We start from the raw sequence: 22,053 nt of genomic DNA on the forward strand, positions 1-22,053 counted from the left end.
ATTCTTCTGGGTCTTTCCTCAGCCAAGACTTATTCAAATGAAAACTCTTAACTAAAAAAAAGTGCAATAAACAAGCATATTTAAGTCATACTTTCCTATTCCCATGTTGGTACCCAAAACACTCAAATTTAGATGGAGAATCTTAACATCACCAACTATTCCAACTTTCATTATTATTGCCAAATTTTAGTTATTAGCCAATACTGACACAACTGGATATAACCAAAAAAGTTATTCATGATATAAATTATCTATCCCTTACACATTAGTTTTACGATGGACTTCAACAATAGTGTACTGTATTCACAAAGAATCACAAAGTGCATGGCTTGTTAAAAAGGCAACCAACTAGTTCTGGCCCCACTGGCTCACACCTGTAATCCTAGCTACTCAGAAGACTGGGATGAGGTCACAGGTCAATGTGACCCTAGGCACAAAAAGTCTGAGACTCTTACCTCCAATTAACAGGCAAAAAAATTGGAGGTATGATTCAAGTGGTAGAATGCTAGTCTTGAGCAAAAAAAACATGGGAGCATAAGGCCCTGGGTTCAAGCCCCAGTACATGCATAAAAATAAAAAACACACGTTGGGGGTGGGGGCAGGAGGGAGCTGGGAGGGGAGAGAAGGGAAGGATGATAAGATGAAACAAAGGAGGAGGTAACTATGCTTGATAAGAAATGTACTCATTACTATGCTCATGTAATTGTAACCCCTCTGTATGGTATTTTCACAATAAAAAATAAATAAATAAATAACCAACAACTGTTAGCAACAACAGGCTGATTTTGCCAAGGTTTGACATTTTATGTATGATGTATTCATGAATAATGAACTATGTATTACTGGTCTGTTATCTTAATGTGGAAAGAAAAAAATAACCTACTAGCCAATAAATATCCCCACTGAAAAATAATCGAAAAACATGTAATTTCCCCCTTCCATGATAATCAGAATCCATATATAACATGTATTTTCCCTAATATCTGAAAACAACATATATAAGGTAAGACTAGTTAAGTCTGAAAGAGAACAGAAAAACGAGCCAGTCATATTTTATGTATAAGTGACAAATATATTCCTTTTTATTGTCTTTAAAGTTTTCTCCAATGTATTTCAGTAACACATTTGTTTTATTTGATTCCACTGTTGGCCATGGTTTGAGCCCTACACACACCCTTTCCTTTCACCTCAAAGGGTGCCCCCTTGTAGGTGGCCACACACTCATTATTAGTGTAAAGATCAGGCTGAATCTGCTCCCAAATCTTCTTTTTAGGGTTCAGCTCCTTGTCAGGCTCTCCTGTTGGGGATAGGCAGACGAAGGAGGAGGGAAAAAACAACAACAAAAAGTTACATAATAAACATAATCTTTAATTTAAAAAATAGCATTTTATTTTTATGTTAATATTTATATTTTTATTAATGAAATATTATATCCTTATTAACAAAGACTTTTAAAATATATATACATATATATATCTATATATAGATATATACATATATACATATATATATCTATATCTATATATAGATATATATATACATATATATGTATATATACATATATATATCTATATCTATATATACATATATATACATATATATATCTATATATAGATATATATATATTTTTTATAACCTCCAGTCATAGGGCTTGGAATTCAGGGCCTGGGAGCTGTCCTTCAGCTTTTGTACTCAAGCCCAGCATTCTACCATTCTGAGCCACAGCCCCACTTCCAGTTTTTTCTAGCAGTTAATTGAGGATATGAGTTTCACAGCCTTTCCTGCCCAACCTGGCTTCAAATCGTGATATTCAGATCTCAGCCTAGCTAGGATTACAGGCATGAGCCATTGGCTGCTGGCTTTTTTTTTCTTTAACTTTTCTAACAAGCATCTTTTCAGGTAATAGAGCTTAAGAATTTGTTCTCCAAATTATTAAAGAAAAATGTAAGATGTTAATTTTATTATTCCTTATTAAGAAAAATTTTGAGGATGAGAAATTTTGATGTTTTATATTTTACAACTGGAAAGTACCTATGTTTTATCTATACTTCAACATTCAACATGTATGACTAAATTGCTTCCTTAGTGTATCACAGATTTGATGTTAACTTTCTTGTTTGCTTAAAATGTTTTTTTAAAAAATATACTACTTGGTGTGGGTACAATCTAGTTTGAAAGAAGAGGCTGAGTCATCTCCCATATCTCCCACCTAATGCTTTAAGAATTTACTTTTTGTTTAATGATTCATATCTTCCTAAGAGGTTTGCTCTCATTCCTGTGTTATAATCTTCTTCCTTCTAGATCTTATTTCCCTAACCTTTTATTCCGACATGCCATCAAAAGGCAAATGAGAGGAGTAGAAGTTTAAGCTAAAACTGTAGAGCCTCTGCCAATAATCACCATTTAGGGATGCTTATATATATTGCAAGAGAACTAATTCACAAATTACTGTAGGCCAATCTATTCTTTAAAAAAAAAAACACAGAAAATTATAGAAAAAAAATCTACAAAAGTTTGTACAGGTATAAAGAATGGAGAACATCTGTTTAACATTTAAAACCATTAAAAGGAAAAAATTCTAGCATGCAAAGTATGGAATCAGAAATTACATTTTAGTAAGGTCATTCTTATACAATGCATGTTCACTGATCAAATTCCCCTTACTATTTGGTATGGCCAAGATAAGCTTGGTACTAACTTAATTATTTTATGTTTGAATACCTGAATATTTGAATTATGATCATTATAACTATTATTGTAACTAATATATGTGAATTAATATTCACAAGTATGAATACACACATAGAGAACTGAATATAAGGAGCCAATTAACTCACAAAACTAATAATAGAAAAAATGGTTTTTCAGTTTGATAGAAATGATTTGGGCAAAAGACTTGGAAAAAATTATATTAAGTGAAGTAAGCCAGGCCCAAAGAAACATGGGACACATGGTTTCCCTTATTTGCAATAACTAGTATATGTCTGAGTCAAGCAGAAAAGGTCAGATAAGTTGATGTTAGGGAATGAACCCCAAGATAAGTATTCAAATGTTTTTTTTTCTTACATGCAATTGCTTCTAACATATTCATAAGATGATTTCTATGTTGCTTTGTATGTCCCTCCCCCACGGTATAACCCCTGCTTTCACTGTATAATTTGTGGAGGGGAAGGGCAAAAACAAATCGTTTAACTAGGGATACAGGTGGACCCATTGCAACAATGAGATGTACAAGTTGTTATGTCAAAAAATGAACTTTACAACTTTGGTGGGGGGGGGATCAGGTGGGGGAGGTGGGGAGAATATGGGAAGGGATGGAAAGGGGAAACAAAGAAGAGGCAACAAAGCTTGATAAGAAATGTACTCGTTATCTTGCCCATGTAATTGTAACTCCTCTGTATGGTATTCTCACAATTAAAAAAAAATTACTCCAAAAAAAAATGACTTGGGCAATAATAAATGTAGATGGCTTTCCCCACACCCCCACCCCTTTTCAAGCGTATATTTTTAAGAACTGTTTTACTACTGTTTCCTTTTAATTGACCATTTTAATAAACCCTTTTATGCCAAATATACTTCAATATGCTAAAACTACAGTAATAAATAATAAAAAAGAAAAATCCTGATTTCATGATGTTCAGTTTTCATGTGGGCAGACAATAAATAATGTATAGTATTATTAGCTAGGAATACGTATTTGGAGAAAAATAAAGCAAAGCAGATGATATCTGAAACACCTGGGTAAAAAGAAAGAGCAAGTGATGTAGCTATCTGGAAAAAGAGCCAGTGGCTCATGTGGAATAAGCAAGGAAAACTTGGAACACATGAGATTAATGAGGTAACAGAAGACCATGCTAAGAAGCTGGGCTCGTAGCAGGAGCTGGCATGAGCCAGAAGGAAAGTCTGTAACTACAGTTAAGCAGAATAATAAAATAAGACCTACATCATTTTAGATGGCAGAAAGATAACGGGGAAAGTAGAGAGATGGGTTAGAAGGCATCTGCAGTCATGCAGATAAGAAGTGTTCACATGGGGACCAGGATGGGAATGGTGGAGACCCTGACAATTAATCTACATATGCTCAGAAAACAGAGCCACTAGCATTTTCTGAAAAAGATGCAGGCTAGAAGATAAAGAACTGGGAGAATAGAGTTGCTACCAAATTAGCGCAAAAATATTGTGGAAAAGGTGATTCCTGGGGGGAAGACTGAGACACAAGATGTAGTATCTCTCCGCTGAGATGTGAGAGTCCATTAAGCAGCTAGACAGGTAGATTTGGGGGGAAAAAACCCAAAACACTAAATGGATAGCATGAAGAGAAAAAAAACGAAGCTAAGGACCTAGTTCTGATGTACACCAATAAGAGGTCAGAGAAATGAGGGGGGGGGGGAAATCAGCAAAAAAAGATGAAGTGAAGCAAGAGGACCAAGAGTGCGGCCAGAAGTTTTGCCCAGTGAGTTAAGGACCGAGAACTAGACATTGGTAATCTTAACCTAAGCAGCTCTGAAATAGGTGGGAAAGAAACCTGCCTAAAATGGATTTCAGCGATAAGAAACCAAGTACATATAATATTTTTTAAAAAAAATTCAAAGCTAAATTCAGGCTTTGTGATTAACTACTAATAGATATTAGTAAGATTCAGTATCAATGGAAATAAGCTCAACTATGCAAGTCAGAATGTAAATTCCCATTTATTATTAGACCATGAAGAATGTAGTCTCAAAAAGAGCTGTGCCTTTGTCTCTTAGCTGGAACCCCATTTCAGGTTATTTGCTTGGGGATTTAGGGACCAATTACCACATTTAAATACTAAAATTTATAGTTTTCACATTTAAGATTCTCAAAGGTGTTCTGTGGGTGAGAAAAATTGTAGCTATTGTTATAAACATATTACTTGGCATCTTCTAACTTCTAGGGAATTTCTGGCTTTGTAATTGGAAAAAATCAGTAAGTATGTTCAAGGCCAAACTGCAATTCAAAGATGATTTGTAATTTCTATACTACTTTCAACAAATGTAAGATTTCACTCCCTAAACACTAAGCACACCAAGTATATATCGAAATTTATCAGCAGAACCTTAAGTCTTGCAATGCAAAACAAGATAAAAAAAAATCACTGATAAATCATGAGCAGGCTTGTTGCATGGTATTTCAGATACTGCTATAGCAATAGAAGCTGGTATGGAAGCATATGGAATATGATTACTAACAGATCAAACTATTAACTACTTGAGATCATCCTGTTTGGTGAAATATTTAACTGTTAGAAAATAATTTAAATAATCTCATGATTGTTTTAAAGTTTGATTTTTGTCTTCTTTCACTTTACAAATATTACCTCCTGCTCATAAAGTACTTGAGAACAAAGGGAAAATGTGAAAAAAATACCAGAGTATAGAACTTAAAAGCATGCACATACAAGCAACCAGCCAAACAGAATGAAAGATGTTTTAATAAAACAAAGGCAATTAATCCATGCTGGGTCATTAGCATTTCAAATAGCAGGTGAGTAGATAACTAAAAAGATGGATATAGATATATCTACCTATCTATATCTATATATATATACACACATGTTTTTTTTTTATTTTTCAATTTATTCCACAGTAACATTTAGGTGATAGAACTAGATTCAAATGGTGAAACTATCTATCTGCTAATTCTGCTAAATAAATAAACAAGAACTATAGCCTTCATTAATGAAATAGTCCACATTAATTATCTCAAGCAACAAGTCAATGAACAAAATGCTACAGTACTAGTGCTTAGGGACTCTCTGTGGTTTAATTCTTCTACCAACTAAGTTAGAACTAGGGTTCACTGGACTGCTAGTCCCAAATTTTTAAAAGAAAAAAAAATGGGGGAAGGGGAAAGGTTAAAGAAGTTTTTTAGTTTTAAATAACTGAGTTTACAATTTATATAAAAGAATAAAGCTTTAAAAATAGTAATCCTTAAGAATTTAAACAAAAAGGAAAATGTTAATCTGGAAAGGCACATCAGGATCACTTATTTTTGCTGCTTTACTCAGCTTACTTAAAGAAAAACAATTTGTCGCTTATTCAAATTTAGTGAATGAGGCTTCTAAATAGGTTTAGATTAAATACAGGTGACAGCTTCACCCAGAGTAGGAAGTTTGGGAAGTGTTCTGATATTGCAGGAGAAGAGTGCTGATTACAAACTCAGAATCTAAAATTATACATTTTCTTTGAGAAATCATCTAGACTGGGAACTTTTCACACAAAGAGAAAATGATTCATGTAGCACAGATTATGAAGTATAGTTGCTATTCAGTAGATAGATATCGATAGATAGATAGATAGATATAGATAGATATTCAAAGCCACAGAACTTACATAAAATACTCTGCTTTCCAAAGTCTACTTTTGGTTAGTTATTTAATCCATATTTTCACCCATATTTTCTTATTCTTCCAACATTAAACCTCCTAAACCTCTTCATATTCTAATATTTTATCAAACAGTTACCACATGATTTTTTAAAATGCCTATATAATATCAGTCTTGCTATTCCAGTAAAAAGTATTTTTTTTAAATAGCTCCAAATTAACATTGATCATTCAACATAATTCTGCTTTCACTTTTACCTTTTAACTTTTTTTTTAATCTCACAATGTTTTTAACTGTTTTTTTTTGCTGGTCCCAAGGCTTGAACTCTATGTCTGGGCACTGTCCCTGATCTTTGTACTCAAGACTGGTGCTCTCTACTTCCAGCTTTTTTGGTAGTTTATTGGAGATTAAAGTCTCATGCCCAGGCTGGCTCCAAACCACAATCCTCTGATCTCAGCATCCTGATTAGCTAGCATTACAGGTATGAATCACCAGTGCCTGGTAGTTTTTACTCTTTTATAAAACAAATACTTATTTTACCCTTTCTCTTTTGTTTCAAGGGCCTATTTGAGCCTATTGTTGGTGGTTCACACCTGTAATCCTAACTACTTGAGAGGTAGACAATGGAAGGATCATGGGACAAGGCCAGTTTAAGCAAAAAATTAGCAAGACACAGTCTCAATTGTTAACTGAGCACAGTGAAGAGATCCTATCATGTGATCTACCTGAGAAGAAGCAGGCTGATCTGGCCAGACACATGAGCTCCTATCCCCAAAAGCAATTAAAACAACAACAAAAGGATTTGAACGTGGCTGAAGAGGAAGAGTACATGCCTAGGCAAGGAAAAGGATCCAAGTTCAAACCCCAATACCACCACTGAAAAAGTACAAATAAATAAACAGTTCAATAAACTTTCTCAAATATTAGTTTCTTCTGTTTCTGGATTTTTACTGGAAAAAAAATCAAATAATATGAAATATTTTATTTTTTTACATTGTCAAATAAGTGAACCTGGAGGGGGAGAGGGGCTAGTACATGGCTTGACTTCAGGACCTCCAGCTCTTGCTTTGCTTCATTGCTTATAACTGACCCTTGAACCATATCTCTAGTTCAACATTTTGCTGACTAATTGGAGATGGGAGTCTCACAGACTTTTCTGCCTAGGCTGGCTTCAAACTACAAGTCCTTCCCCTCTCAGCCTCCTCTGTAGCTAGGATTACAAGTGTGAGCCACTGGTGTCCAACTGAAATAATTTAAAGTTAGACATTTTCTCTATTTCCTAGAACAAAGTAAAGCATATATAAATATATTGTTAGTTTTTAAGAAGTATGTGTATTTCACACATATTTGAACTTTGTATTTCTTCGTAATTTTGAGTTGCAGTCTGAGATAGTCTACATCTTAAGTGTTTTGCAAAACAATAATTTGTTGTATATTGAAGTCACATTGTTCTACAATGTATTAATATTAGTACATTATCCACAACAAAGACTCTCTGTAGTCTGATTTATTGTATGTGTTCACAGAGAAAGATAGTTACATGGTTAGGCTCAATGTGTCATCATTAGCCAATCTCAAAAACACTCAATACCATGAAAATACTTGAAATCACAAGTGACTCCCAACCTATTTTAAAAATCAGTACACACTTACCAGGGAAAGCATCAAAAGTAATTCTATCTCCAGGAATAGATCCATTTGGAGGAGCCAAAATTTCAACTTTCTCAGGTGAGCTGGCACACATCACCATTGCTTGAGATAAGACCCCTCGCATCTTTGCAGGTTTCAGATTACAAAGTAAAATCACCATCCGATTTTGCATCTGTGTAGAAAATAAACTGGTGACTAGAGATGTAGAATGGGCACATCTAAAAGAGCAAAGAATACTTACTAGGTTAAATATGAAATTTATGGATATATCCTTCACTCTTATTATGAATCATTGCATAAATATGAAAACTGACAGAGCATTATGGTTGAAAAGCACAGACCTTTCAGTTAAACAGCTATCTATCACATGATTACACAAACAGCTGAGTTGGATGAACCTTGAATTATGAGGGAAGTAACAATGAATTTTACTGAAAGTTGTCATAGGATTAAATCATTACATACATGTAAAGCATTTAGACTAGTATTAACATGAAAATAAATGCACTCATTTATACATGTTCATTTTATTCTGTAAACATTAGGTCACGTCTAGTATTTCCTAGATTTCTTTCTCTCTTACTCTTCTTCTTTCCCTTCCTTCTTTCATTTTTTTTTTTTTTTTGTGATACTGGGGATAGACTCAGAAATGCTTGGTAAAAACCCCAGTCCTTTCTTTCTTAGAGAATAATCATTTAATCATCCAAGTGTCATGCATATTACAATTAACATTTAGGATTACTTCTATAATTTGTTATAGAAATGAACAAAATTTTTTTGTAATCTGCTAAGTTGCAATACTTATTTTTCCCAAACTAGCAAAAATAAGCTATGTAGTTCTTTAAATGTTTTCAATGAGTTTAAAAATGAAAAACACATTAGAACAGTTTCAGGGAAGAAAAAAAATAACCAACAAAAAAGCAGGTTGGAGGTACAGCTTACATTGTAAAGCATGCTGGAACAAGTATAATGCTCAAATCCTAGTACTGGCAGGAATGTGAAAAAAAAGGTATGAAGAAGATCTGAATGTTAAAAAGGAAAGGAAAAAACAGTAGCAAGGTGTGGTGGCTCACAGCTGTAATCCTAGCTACCAGAGAGGCTGAAATGAGAATGGCAATCTGAAGCCAACCTGGGCAAAATATTTAGAAGATTACCATCTTAACCAATAAAAAATTGGATGTGGTGGTACACACCTGTCCTTTTAGCTACTCATAATAGAAAGATTGAGGCCAGGACTGGAAATCCAGGGAAAAAGTGAAACTCTACTTCAATAATGCCAAAAGGGTTGGAGGGATGACTCCAGCAGCAGGGCACCTACCTAGCAAGCATGAGGCACTGCATTCAAACCCAAATAACAGGGCCTCGTGCACAATCCCGATGCTGACAGGGTCAAAGGAGTATTGCATAGAATGTTAGAGCGTCTTTCTTTTTTTTTGGTCTCCCTAGAAGATATGCCTAAAGTTCTGTGTTTCAAGCCAGAAGCTGCATCTGAAATACTGTACATCAAACTGCTAGTTAAATGAAGACCAAGTCTAGTAATCAGCCTCTAGCCTGTCAGCCAAAATGAGAAAGAAACCATGATTGCTTTGCCCTGGCAAATAGTAATCCTGCTGAAAACACCTGATTGCTGGGGACGGAAGATGTGATGGAGCTGCTTGAAGATCTCACCTGCCCAATTGCTGCAGTCTGTTTGATGATCCTAGAGTTTTGCCTTGCTCACAAAACTTCTGCAAAAAATGCTTGGAAGGTCTCTTAGAGGGAAATGTGTGCAATTCTCTGTGGAGACCATCTCCATTCAAGTGCTCTATGTGCCGTAAAGAACCTTCAGCTACTGGAGTCAATAGTTTACAGGTCAATTACTCCCTGAAGGGTATTGTGTGTGGAGAAATATAACAAAATCAAGATATCTCCCAAAATGCAAGTGTGTAAAGGTCAGCCTCTCAATATTTTCTGCTTAGCTGATATGCAGCTGATTTGTGGGATCTGTGCTACTCAGGATGACCACACCAAACATGTCTTCTGTTCTACTGAAGATGCCTATGCTCAGGAAAGGGATGCCTTTGAGTCCCTCTTTCAGAGTTTTGAGACCTGCTCTTTCTTGCTTAGATACCTTAGAAACTAGCAAGAGGAAAGCCCTACAGTTACTGACTAAAGATTCAGATAAAGTGAAGGAAATTTTTTGAGAAGTTGCAACACACTTTGGATCAAAAGAAGAATGAAATCCTGTCTGACTTTGAGACCATGAAACTTGCATTCATGCAAGCCTATGATCCGGAGATCAACAAACTTAGTGCCATCTTGCAGGAGCAATGAATGGCATTTAACATTGCCGAGGCTTTCAGGATGTGTCAGAACTGATTATATTTCAGCAGCAGATGCAAAAGTTCAGGGAGAAAATCAAAGTAATCAAGGAAACTCCTTTGGCTCCCTCTAATTTGCCCTCAAGCCCTTTAATGAAGAATTTTGATACTAGTCAGTGGGAGGACATAAAACAGATGTGGACAAACTTTCTTCACCTCAAGACACTGGCACATGCATTAGCAAGATTCCCTGGAGCTTCTACCAGCTATTTATGGTAGTCCTTCTGCTTGGCCTTATTTTTTTCTATCCTACCTTATTCCTAGAATGGTCTTTATTTGATGAATTGGCAAGGTGGAAGGACCATCTCTCAAACTCCAGTTATTATCTGACTAAGTCAGCTGGTTTTATAGAACAATCAGTTTTATATTGGGAACAAGTGGCAGATGTGGTTTTCATTTTCAGTGAAAGAGTTAAGAATTTTACTTTGGTGGTATTGAGCAATTGGGCAGAATTTGTGTGCAAATATAAACTACTATAAAATCTCTTTAGCTCTGCAGTTTTTTTCTTGTAAAAAACAAATGGATAGAAATTGATAGAAGGATAGTAACTCAGATTTAGTCAAGATTCCAGTCATTTTCTTCCAAAAGTTTTTCTGTTTAAAATAATGTGTATACATGTTCAAATTTGGTAAAAATAAAAAGTGAAAAAAACCCAACTAATAGAAAACAAAAAAGCCCACCCATGTGCCAAATCTATTACACTTTATAAATTTCTTTACTAATCTTAATTTATCACCTCTGTACCCAAAGAATAGTAAGAATAAAATATGAGGCGAACCCTGCTATTACTTTGCTGAAAACCCCACCAATATCTTTCTCCTTGTTCCGATCAAAAGTTAAAATCTTTACAATGATCTCTCCAATAGTCATTTGGTACCCATATCTCTGATCTCCCATGACTTTCCTCCTTATTTACTCTGTTCTTGTCACAGAACTGATAATCCTTAGACATCAAAGGTATATATTGTCACAGGGCTGCAGGAAATGTTCTGCCCAAAGGACACTTGACTTGCCTTCTTCATTTTCTTATACTTTTACTCAAATATCACTTTCTTTACAAAGCCTTCTCTGACTACTTTATAAATGGTAGCACCATCTTGGCTTCAGTACATCCTGGATTCTTTCCCCACATTTATTCTCTTGGCACTAATTACTATTTACTTTTCACTTATGTATTGGTAAGTTTCTGACTCTCTCAGAAGGATCTGAATTTTATAAAGGCAGAACTCTTTTGCTTTAAATCTATCTGGCTGTCTACCTATCAACTCTTGCAGCTGTATATATATTTTTTGTCTGGAGTAGTGGTTGGTACAAAGCAAATGCCAATAAATACTTATATCTTCAATATAAATGAATGTATGGATTTATATAGGTTCAGAAGGACAAAAAAGCAGCATAGTGAATAAGAACAGATGTTTTTCAAGTTTTCGTTGACTATAGACACCTTTTTATAATATTTACACATTCAAATTGATCACATGAACTGATCACATAGACATGAGATAGGTTAAAGACAGCCAAACAAGAAGGACTTTGTTGTAACAAATGTTAGCTGTACAGATTACCTGTTCGAGAGGAACATGATTCACCAGCCCACTGACAACTGTTCTTGGGGCTGTTTCTCCAACATCTACTTCTTCTACATATAAAGAATCAGCATCTGGGTGTTTTTTGGCAGCAAGAATGCAACCAATTCGAAGGTCCAAACGGGACACATCTATTGGTTTAGAGTCAGCACTTCCTGCTAAGGCTTGCTGTTTTTTCTCCTTCTTCTCTCCTAAAAAGGATTTAAGAATGGGTGGCACCAGAAAAAAAAAAAAATGAAAACCCCCAAGTACCAAAACTGACAAGCATAAAAGGAAAAGTAAAAAGAACATTTATCTCCTACTTTCACCTAGTAACAAAAGAAAAATTATTCAAGTCATAAAATCTTGAACACTATTTTAGCTATTTCTCTAATCTAGCCTGATGCTGAGCTGTAAAATTTTTGTGGAACACCATTCATATTTATTTTGTCCAGGGATAATTCACACTACAGCAGTATCAAATGGTTGTGACAGAAATCTTCAGATGCAAAAAGAGTAATGTATTTACCACAGGCCTTTTATAGACAGGTTGACCTTTCTCTGAAGCAAGGCCAGTGAAAAAATCTTTTAATAAATTAGTGAATGGATTCTGGAAAGCAAAAAAAAAAAAAAAGAAGCCTATATTTAGGGAGGAAAAGCCTCACAATCAGTTGCTAAATACAGAAAAAATTACAGTGAAATGATATTTGCAGATGAATATTCTCACCAGTTATATATAAGAATACAGTGAATTTTACCATCTGTTAAATTCTCCCTTAGATTGCATACTTGAGTTTATTCACAGCAAGTATTTGAGCAGAAAGTATTCTAATGTTTTAATAAGACTGCTTTGATTTATATTATCTATTACATTATCTATTAATATCTGATCACTTTAATCAGTCAAAATGTAACCTTCAAAGATTTAGACCATGGCCCAGAGTTCAGGTCCACGACCGGCAAAAAAAAAAAAAAGAGCTTTAGACTATGTAAGTCTATAGCTAGCTTTTCTGTCAAAAAGAATGTAAAATCAAAATAAAAAACTTATTTTACTTACAAAGATTCTACTTTGAACAACTTCTACCAGTGATTTCTTTGAAACTATGTCCCAAATCTACACCAGAATTTTGTCAATAAAATTACACATGGATTCCTACATTTAATCTGTAACTTTTTCACTTATGATCCTTCTGTCTAACATGCTACACTTCTACCATCAATCTAGTTAATATTCAAATATCCTTAAACACTCAATTTCTATATTGTTTATGATCTTATTCTAGCTCATACAAGTGTCAACTTTCCTTTTGATAACATAATTATCATCAAAAATGTTAGCATCTAATAAGATAGTCAAGAGTCAAATGAGTCTAATGATTAAAAATACCTTTCTTATCAGCTTTCTCCTTCACCTTCTTCTCTTCTCCTCCCTCTCCTTTTATCTGTTCTTTGGGACCAGAAGAGATAGCTACTGTTGTAGACTGTACCATATTTTCAGAAGCTGGAGAATTACCTTGCAGCAGAGTACTAGACAGGAGTGGTATTTGCTTCACTAATAAGAAAGTAAAACAGAAAATGTCACTTAAATTAAACCTACAGGCAAGGTAAAACAAACATGGCTTGGTGAATTCTAAATGTTAATAACTCTTTTTGAGTTTTTCATTTTAAAATAAAAATTCTAGAACTTGTGATTCATCTTTAGACCTCATGCTTTCCTAACTGGTGTTCTACAATTTAAGTCATGCCATGAGCCTGATGGAAGAAAATAAAAGAGATAAAGAAGAAAAAAGAAATAAAGAAAAATCAATACATGTAATTATCTATTATCTGGGCTTATAGAACAACTGCTAAGAAACTAGGTATATTTTAACTATTATATAGATATAAAAAAGACGAAGGCATGATTTCCAATTATTATTTGCTATAATAGGAAAATTATGGTTATTAACAACAGCTAAGGTTGATCATGGACTTATTATATCCCAAACACTTCCAAAAATGCTTTATGTAAATTGACTCGTGTAATTCTAAGTAGCCTCAGATAAACTTTCTATTCATGTTGCCATTTTTCAGCTGATAAATCTGAGCCATTCAAAAGTTAAGAAATTACCCAATCACAAACAGTGATAGATAGCATTATTTATCTCCAACTCTGTCAAAATTAACTTTGTAAAAAGGCAAAACCTTTCTCAATGTTTTGAAGTGTTAAAAGGAATACAGTGAAAATTGAAAAATCGCATGAGGAATTCTGGTGTAGCTTCTCGTAATTTTTCTTACCTTGAGAGAAAAGAATTCCAGGTTTCCCACTACTAATATTTTAACTGTTTACTTAATTTCTTACCTGTAATACAAACCAACTAGACTTTGAAAGGATGTACCAGTCTGAAATTTTCCATTGACTAAAGTATTTTCTCTAGCTTAAATCATTGATCTTTTGCCCTTACTTTTATTTAGAGAAATTAATATACTAGTTTCTAAGGGCAGAGTCTGTACAAAATTCAAAATAATTTGACTAAGTAAAAGTTAATCAAACTACTTAGTCAAAATTCAGGCAAAATTACTGGCTACTGAATTAATGGTAAAAAGGAACCAAACATAAACAAATGTCTAAATGAGTACCTGAAATTAGTAACAGAAATACTGCTCCATAAAATTATCAAGAAACTTAAAATTAGTTCAACAAAATTTTAAATTGTATTAACAATAATAATCGAAATGATAACTATCTGATGACTGAATAACTAAGAAAACTTATGATTTCAGGCAAATAACTTTCCACCTCTAAGCTTCATTTTCTTCATGGATAAAATAGGGTTTATACTTAAATATTTTTAAGAAGAAGACAATACACAGCTTAGCACACAAGGCTCTTCGTTATGTTAATAAATACTACTATGGCTATTTTTTGCTAAATATTCAATAGAAAGTGCAGTGATGATTACATTGCAGTACAAAAACTAAAAGTATGGGTTTTTGAGCCCCAGCTTTACCACTTTTTACATGGCTTTGGGTAAGATAATTGACACTTTCTAAGTCTCCTTTTTCTCTTCTGTAAAGGAGGAGGAATGCTCAGTGGAAAGCTGTGAGGGGAAAATAAACATATGCTTAAATAAGTGACATAATATTATAAATGAAAACAATCTATCATTTCTATATTTAATCACCTCCATTTTGAATTTCTGCTTGAATTAGCTCTTGTTTTAATTCTTCAATTTCTTTCTTTAATTTCTCATTTTCTACTCGAAGTTTTTTCTCTTCTCTCAAAGTTGCCTGCAAAACTGAGACAGAAGAAATCCAGTTAAAATGTGTATTTATTTTCAAAGTTCTTTTGAATACTATTTGAAAAGAACATGACTGATATACAATAGCAGCTAGTTATTTTTTCAACTTAATACTTAAAACAACCTGATACAGTTATCCCTTGATAGCCTTTGGGGACTGGTTCCACAAACCACTTCTACTCTAAAAAGTACTAAAACTCTGTGAATGCTCTAATTAGAATACAGAATGATATAAGCCAGGGATGGTGGCTCAGTCCTAGAAACACAGCTACTTGGGAAAGTGGAAATCTGGAGGGTCAAGGTTTGAAGACAGCTCAAGCAAAAGTAAAGTTAACAAGGCCCCAACCAAACCAATAAGCTCTGGTACAGGTTTGTTATACAGGGCCATGTAGGATGTGTGAAAGGAAGACCACAGGCCTTGCCAGCTTGAAGAAAAAAGTGAAACCTTATTCAAAATACAACTAAAGCAAAAGGGGCTGAAAGCATGGTCCAAGTAGTAGAGGCCCATTATCTGTGACAACCAAAAAAATAAAATAAAATTTAAAAAAGATATATATGTATATATATACTATCTCATCTATATATGTACATGTCTATATATATGTGTGTGTACACACACACACACATATGTGCACTTTCATTTATTTTTAAAATCCCACATAGGGAGCAATACTAAGCCCAATGAAAACAGGGTATGATCTGTGGATGCCAGATGACTGACAAAGTGGTGATTAGTCCTGCAAAACAGTGATCTGTCTCATATCCCACAGAACTTTCCAGCATTTAACCTAGATTCTAGCTATTCTTTACATGTAAACAGAAAGTATTTTAACTCAGTTTCATTATGTCCTGCAATTTCCAGGAATTAGAATTGTACTTTTATTCAGAGGTTTTGGTAAGAAATCATTTATCTATTTTATCCTAGTTTTGAGGATCAACTTGGAGCCTCACAAATGATACACACAAAGACTCTACCTCTGAGCCACATACCTAGCTAACATTCATCTTTCTCAAGAAGTGAAATATATCACAAAATTTCCAATATCTGAGATGCTTAAACAAAGGCAAAATACATACTAGTGTTAGCTAGTATTCTTGATGATTCAGGGTATGTGAACCATACAGCATAGGACCTTCATATACCACCTATGATAGTATAGTAGTGACAACTTACACTGACACAGATTATTACAATTATTTAAAAATTACTTTCTTTTCATCTCTCTTCTGGTATACAAAAGGTTAATATGTTTAGAGGTTACTATAAAGTCAGTTATTTTAGGTGAGAAATATTTGCTTTATAGGATAAGAAATTATATAAATATTTAGTGCCAATTTGGCAATGAGAATAATAATAAAAGTGAAAAATGTAGAATGGTTCTTTTATTCATTTTTTAATTTTTTTGCTAGTCCAAGGCTTGCACTCAGGGCATGGGTACAATCCCTTAGCTTTTGTGCTCAAGACTAGTGCTCCACCACTTGAGCTACAGCTCCACTTCTGGCTTTTTTGCTGGTTAATTGGAGATGAATTTTATGGACTTTCCTGCCCAGACTGGCTTTGTAGCTTGAGCCTCAGATCTTAGCCTCTGAATAGCTAGGATTACAGGCATGAGCCACCAGAACCTGGCCCTTCTATTCTTTTTAATAAGCAAAATGGAAATGCTAGGCAAGATGTGAGGGAATACACCCTTATGAAAAACACTCTGCTATAACAAGTACCCTGTTACACAGAAGCAGTTGACTCTCTCCATCACTCTACCATGATGGTGTAAATATTTAAGAAAAATAAGAAAAATCTGAGGAAAAAAATGAAATAAGTAAAATAGTGTTCTGCAAGCCATTCTTAACATTATGTGGTAAAAAAAATTTATTTCAATTAGGAGCTGCAAAAATTTCTGAACTTTATCATGATACTTAACACTAGTTATTAAGATTTTTTTTTAAAATGTGTATTTGACCAAACCAATCCCAAACCAAATTAAGTCCTGAAAATAGAAATTTGGTACGTTGTAGTAGAAATTTGTACGTAGTAGTAGAAATTTCTGCATAAACTAACTTCAGCAGTTAGTAATATGAAAGTATATTCTACAAAAGGTTAGAGCCAAAATTTGATTCAAGACTGATTTCACCCAATTTCCTTCCTTTGTACCCCTCATGCGACATAATTCATCAAGCATCTGCTTAGAGATTTATAAATTTTCTTACTTGCTTTCTCCTTAAGAAGAGAGACTTGCTGCTTAAGATATTCTATGATTTTATCTGCCTCTGCACCTTTCTGCTCCAGTCTCTTCAAAACAGCATCATTACTTGCCATTGTCGCCACAAAACGCGAGAAAATCCTAAATTAATAAAACCAACGCGATAAATTAACACTGTGGAAGAAGGAAGTTGACGGTACAGTACAAAATAAAAAAGCATTCTGAGGGGAAAACACTTTCTGCTGTAGCTGATCAAGAGCTGCGACGACTCACCACCATTAGCCACACCAGGTGTGATTTCTGTTTACCTTACACATGATCACTTTGGATCACTTCAGCATTGAGCTGAATCAAACTTGGCCAGAGAATCAGGGACAGGATTTTTTTTTTTAAGTCTGTTTTGTCAGTGGGTTTCGTTCCCTGCTCTTGACTCAATGCCTGACACAGTGCCTGGAATACAGCGCCACAGTAATTACTCGCTCAATCCAGGAGTTTCACCCTTCCTCCGCATTCACTTCCAAGTCAGCGCGCTCGCGAAGCTACGCATCCCGAGGTTTCGTCCCCTCGGCCCTGTGTGCACTTCTCGACAAGTTCCTCAGGAAAACGCCGAGCGTCGTACGTCAAGGTGGGTGCACCGGCCCCCCACAGCCCCCCAGTCCTCTTAAATCTGGAAAAGCATGGAGGAAGGGAGACGTCTTCGATTAACCACCAGCCCACCACAGACCCTCGGCGATATCCCTCACACCCACCGAGAAGCCAGGACCAGCCTCGTCCACCAGCCGGCAGGGAATTCGGTCCCGCAAAGGGTGGCAGCAGTGAGAAAGGCCCCCAGGGCTGTCCGCGCTACGTGCCTGAGCGCCCCCACACCTTCAACCCTGTATTAGGGCGGTCCTTCCCGGTGCACAGTCCTACCATGTAAATCCACCCCTCTTTCAGTCTTCCTTTCCCTCACTCAATAACGCCAGCTCCTCCCTGCCGCCTCTGTGGTATTTTGCCGCCCGGGTTGGGCAAGAGGCAGAGGAGACCGAAGTCTTGGGTCTTTCTTTAGTGTGGCGTCGCGAGCGTGTGACGTCAGGAGCGAGCGTCCCGCTTGTCGGAGGGCGGTGTGGTGGGAAGTTGGGCGCCGGCCGTGGAGCGTGTGCGGCGCTCGCGCTTCCGGGGAGGTTGTGACGCCCTGGGTGGGCCGCGCCCTGGGTTGGCTCAGCTGACCTCCCGGCGTTCCCAGAGCGTCCTTATGGAAATGCAAAGCTTGGTGCTCTGAGCCGAGGCGGCCTGGCTCCTGGGAGCGCGCCGGGCCTCAGCGTCTGCGGAGAGGAGACTCCCTCCGGACTCGGGGGCGCGTGCTTTCGGTGTCCGGGAGTGTGGGGTAGGCGAGGGGGCTTCGGCTGCTTGGAGGGGCTCCGCAGGTTCTGCTTACTGGGGTTGTCTGCAGCCCTGGCCACCCTACGGCCCTCACTGTGCTTCTCACACCTGCACCCGAGTCCCTGCCTCAAAGAAAGGCGTGTTTGCTTTCACTGCCTCCGCCTTTGCTTTGATCTTTTTGGTTTCTTTAGTTGTACAGTGGAACACCGTCGTGAGCAGCTGGGAAAAGTGAGGCGGTGGGGAGACAGTAGATTTAGAACTGTCCGCTGTCTGGCACGCCTCTAATCCCGTGGCCTTCCCTCATCTCCCCAGAGTATCTTGTTCACTGACTTTGGCACTGAGCGGGCAACACCTGACGTAAGATGGATATTGTATAATGTGTGTTAAATGGATTTTCAGACCCAGGAACTGTTTACACTGTTGTTCCGCCTCCCCTCCCCCAATCTCTCATCCCTTTTCTTTACACACATCAAGTGTGTAAGTACAAGTATGTGTATTTCTCCAGCTTTTTTGCCTTAATCTTTTGTCCCGCTGGTCTGCCTCAGACCACCGTCCTCCTATATCTGCACCACAGAGCTGGGGTTACAGTCATACCACCATGTGTTAGTGTATGTGTCTTGTTTGTATGTGCACCCACTTCCATTTGACATGACACCTGTGGACATGTTTGTTTATTTGTAATGATAAAGTTGAAACAAAACTAAGGAAATATTTCTCCTTACTAGTGTTTTGTATTTTGAAACCGTTTCATTTTGTTTGGTTATTTGATTGTCTAAAGGAAAGGCATCTATCTGACAATCTAGTTAGCTCATAGTAAAAGCAAATACTAAAATGCAGCAGTTCTCTGGCTCACTTTTTCCTGCACACAGGTCTGTTCTTTAGAAGTAACTTGTAACCTTGTCAAATGTTAAGTCCATTTGATGAGTGATGTTACAATGCTAACCTTTTCTTTTGTCTTTTTCTTTTCTTTTGAGACAGGCTATAAGTACTTCAAAGCTTCCCCTGAACTCTCAGTGCTCCTGCCTCTATCTCCTGAGTGCTGGCTGGCATTACAGGTATGCATCATTACACCTGACCTCAGCAGCTTTTGAAAATGAGGAACATAATGGCTCTGGGCAGTGGGAGGAGGGCTTACAGAAGAACTACATTCATCTGTGTTAATGAATTTGAAAGTACTTTTCCTACTAAAGACCCTTTGCAAATGACAAAAACAGTGCTGAGAATGGAACAAAATATAGTGTTAAACTTGTTTCTGAAGTGATTGTACCAATTTACACTCCTATTTATAAATAGGAAGTCCTCTTTTTTTCTACATTCTTCCCAACATGTGTTACCAGATGTCTTAATTTTTACTCTGAGTATAAATTCTCATGTGGTTTTAATGAAAAATCCCTTGATTACAATGAGTTGGTTATCTTTTCATATATCTATTAATCATTCCTCTTTAGTGAAATATGGTTTTCCCCTAAGTTTATGCTTTATATAATAAATGCAGTATTTTCTTAAGCCTCTCTAAAATGTATTTTTTGTTTCCTCCAAAAATTAATTCTTTATTCTTATTTTTTCATTTTACATTGTAGTCTCAACTATCAGTTGATCTCAGGTGATTCATTACTTAAGAGTAAAGGAGAGATAGGTGTCTTACACTAACTACTTAAGATGCTGAGATCTGCGGATCCCCAGTTCGAAGCCAGTTGAGGCAGAGAAGTCCATGAGACTCTTATGTCAAATTAAGTGCCAAAAATCTGGAAATGGAATTGTGGCTTAAGTGATAGAGCACTAGCCTTGAGTAAAAAAGCTCAGGGACAGCACCCAGGCTCTGAGTTCAAGCCCAAGACCTTCACACACAAAGACACATACAAAAAAAAAAGTTAAGAAGGGCTATTTGGGAGATTCCTATGATAATAGTGCCTTGTTGGCTGGTACGCTTGTTTTAGGATGTTGGAATGGACAGCCAGAACTTTACTGGGGTACTACAAATTTCAGACATGATTTGAGAGGATTCTTTGAGCTAGCATCCATAGCAGACACAATGTTTTCAGTCTGGTGGTTTTTTATTTTGTTTTGTTGTGTTTTTACTATTAGAGATGTATGTTTCTTGTAACAGTCTATTCCATATGCATTTTGCTTTATAGTAGTTTCCTGAAATCTTTCAGCTTTAGGGACAGAGTTTTATTGATAGAAAAATGCAGTTACACACTTTTTCTTCTGTTAACATTCAGTTGTCATTGAAGTTGAAATGTTCTGAGTTTTTCTTTTTATGCTATTGAAAATTCTTTAATTTAGAGCTGAAATGCAAAGTTATGTTTGATTATGTATTTTTTTACCGTCTCACTAAATAGCTCAAGTTGATCTTCTACTTAATAGTAAGTAGAAGATGCACATGCTGGGCTACAGCTTTCTATTTTTAGTTAACTTCCAAATTTTTGGATTATACTAGCCTTTTGTTTAGAAAAAAAATCTTAAAATTTAGAATTTTTCAACTTTGTTTTTTTTTTATTGTACAATGTTTAGATTAGTATTTTCCCCCATGTTATTAAGATGAGAAAGCACTGGCTTAATGTGTGAATTTTCATAAAATTCCCTTTGTTTCTAGATCATTGTGACAGATTTGGACCCCAGAGATGTTTCCCTTGAAGGATGCAGAAATGGGCGCCTTTACCTTCTTTGCTTCAGCTCTGCCACATGATGTCTGTGGAAGCAATGGACTTCCTCTCACGCCAAACTCCATTAAAATTTTAGGACGATTTCAAATTCTCAAGACCATCACCCATCCCAGATTATGCCAATATGTGGATATTTCCAGGGGAAAGCATGGTTAGTCTTTATTTTCTTTCATACTTTGTGTTCTCTTTATGTTGTAAGAAGATTTAATTATAAAAACATGGTAAGTAAGCCAGGCGCAGGCTCATGCCCATAATCATAGTTATTCAAGAGGCTGAGATGAGGATCTCAGTTCAAAATCAGCCCTGGCAGAAAAGTCCATGAGAGTCTTATCTCCAATTAACCAACAAAAAGCTGGAAGTAGAGCTGTGGTTCAAGTGGTAGAGCACTAGCCTTGAATGAAAAGCTAAGGGATGGCGCACAGGTACGAAGGTTAAGTCCTGGACTTGCACTAAAACAAATAGCTCACAGTAAATATATAAAGAAGTCAATGTATGTTCAGGCATGTACTTCTTTTTTTATGTTGAACACAAATTTGACTAAAATCTTTGAATGAAAATAGAGCAACTCTTTTTTTTCTTTTTCTTTTTTTTTTTTTTTAATATACTGGTCAGTCATGGGGCTTG

General features: G+C 36.0%; 2 protein-coding genes and 1 pseudogene across 3 annotated transcripts in view; 2 read left to right on the plus strand and 1 right to left on the minus strand.

Annotated features, from left to right (window-relative positions):
- Nucleotides 1–1,051: 1,051 nt before the first annotated feature.
- Nucleotides 1,052–18,250, minus strand: Aimp1 (aminoacyl tRNA synthetase complex-interacting multifunctional protein 1). Its single transcript, XM_013023791.1, has 7 exons — nucleotides 18,151–18,250; nucleotides 17,409–17,542; nucleotides 15,087–15,200; nucleotides 13,310–13,474; nucleotides 11,923–12,134; nucleotides 8,001–8,169; nucleotides 1,052–1,297 (listed from the first exon to the last, which is right to left on the minus strand). Exons 2-7 carry the CDS (start codon nucleotides 17,515–17,517, stop codon nucleotides 1,131–1,133), a joined length of 936 nt encoding a protein of 311 aa, XP_012879245.1. The 5' UTR covers nucleotides 17,518–17,542; nucleotides 18,151–18,250; the 3' UTR covers nucleotides 1,052–1,130.
- Nucleotides 9,643–10,873, plus strand: LOC105991205 (annotated as a pseudogene).
- A 265-nt stretch (nucleotides 18,251–18,515) lies between the features above and the next one.
- Tbck (TBC1 domain containing kinase) overlaps nucleotides 18,516–22,053 on the plus strand; it is a 120,089-nt gene continuing 116,551 nt past the window's right edge. Inside the window, exons 1-3 of one of the 2 annotated variants that reach the window (XM_013023792.1) lie at nucleotides 18,516–18,767; nucleotides 19,742–19,818; nucleotides 21,360–21,580. In XM_013023792.1, coding sequence (XP_012879246.1) covers nucleotides 21,388–21,580 — 193 coding nt within the window. In that variant the 5' untranslated portion in view covers nucleotides 18,516–18,767; nucleotides 19,742–19,818; nucleotides 21,360–21,387. Of the gene's footprint in view, nucleotides 18,768–19,041; nucleotides 19,121–19,741; nucleotides 19,819–21,359; nucleotides 21,581–22,053 lie in introns of those variants that run through there. The other variant, XM_013023793.1, reaches the window with a different exon arrangement.

Source organism: Dipodomys ordii, unplaced genomic scaffold (assembly GCF_000151885.1).
Source record: "Dipodomys ordii isolate 6190 unplaced genomic scaffold, Dord_2.0 Scaffold70, whole genome shotgun sequence".
NCBI lineage: Eukaryota > Metazoa > Chordata > Mammalia > Rodentia > Heteromyidae > Dipodomys > Dipodomys ordii.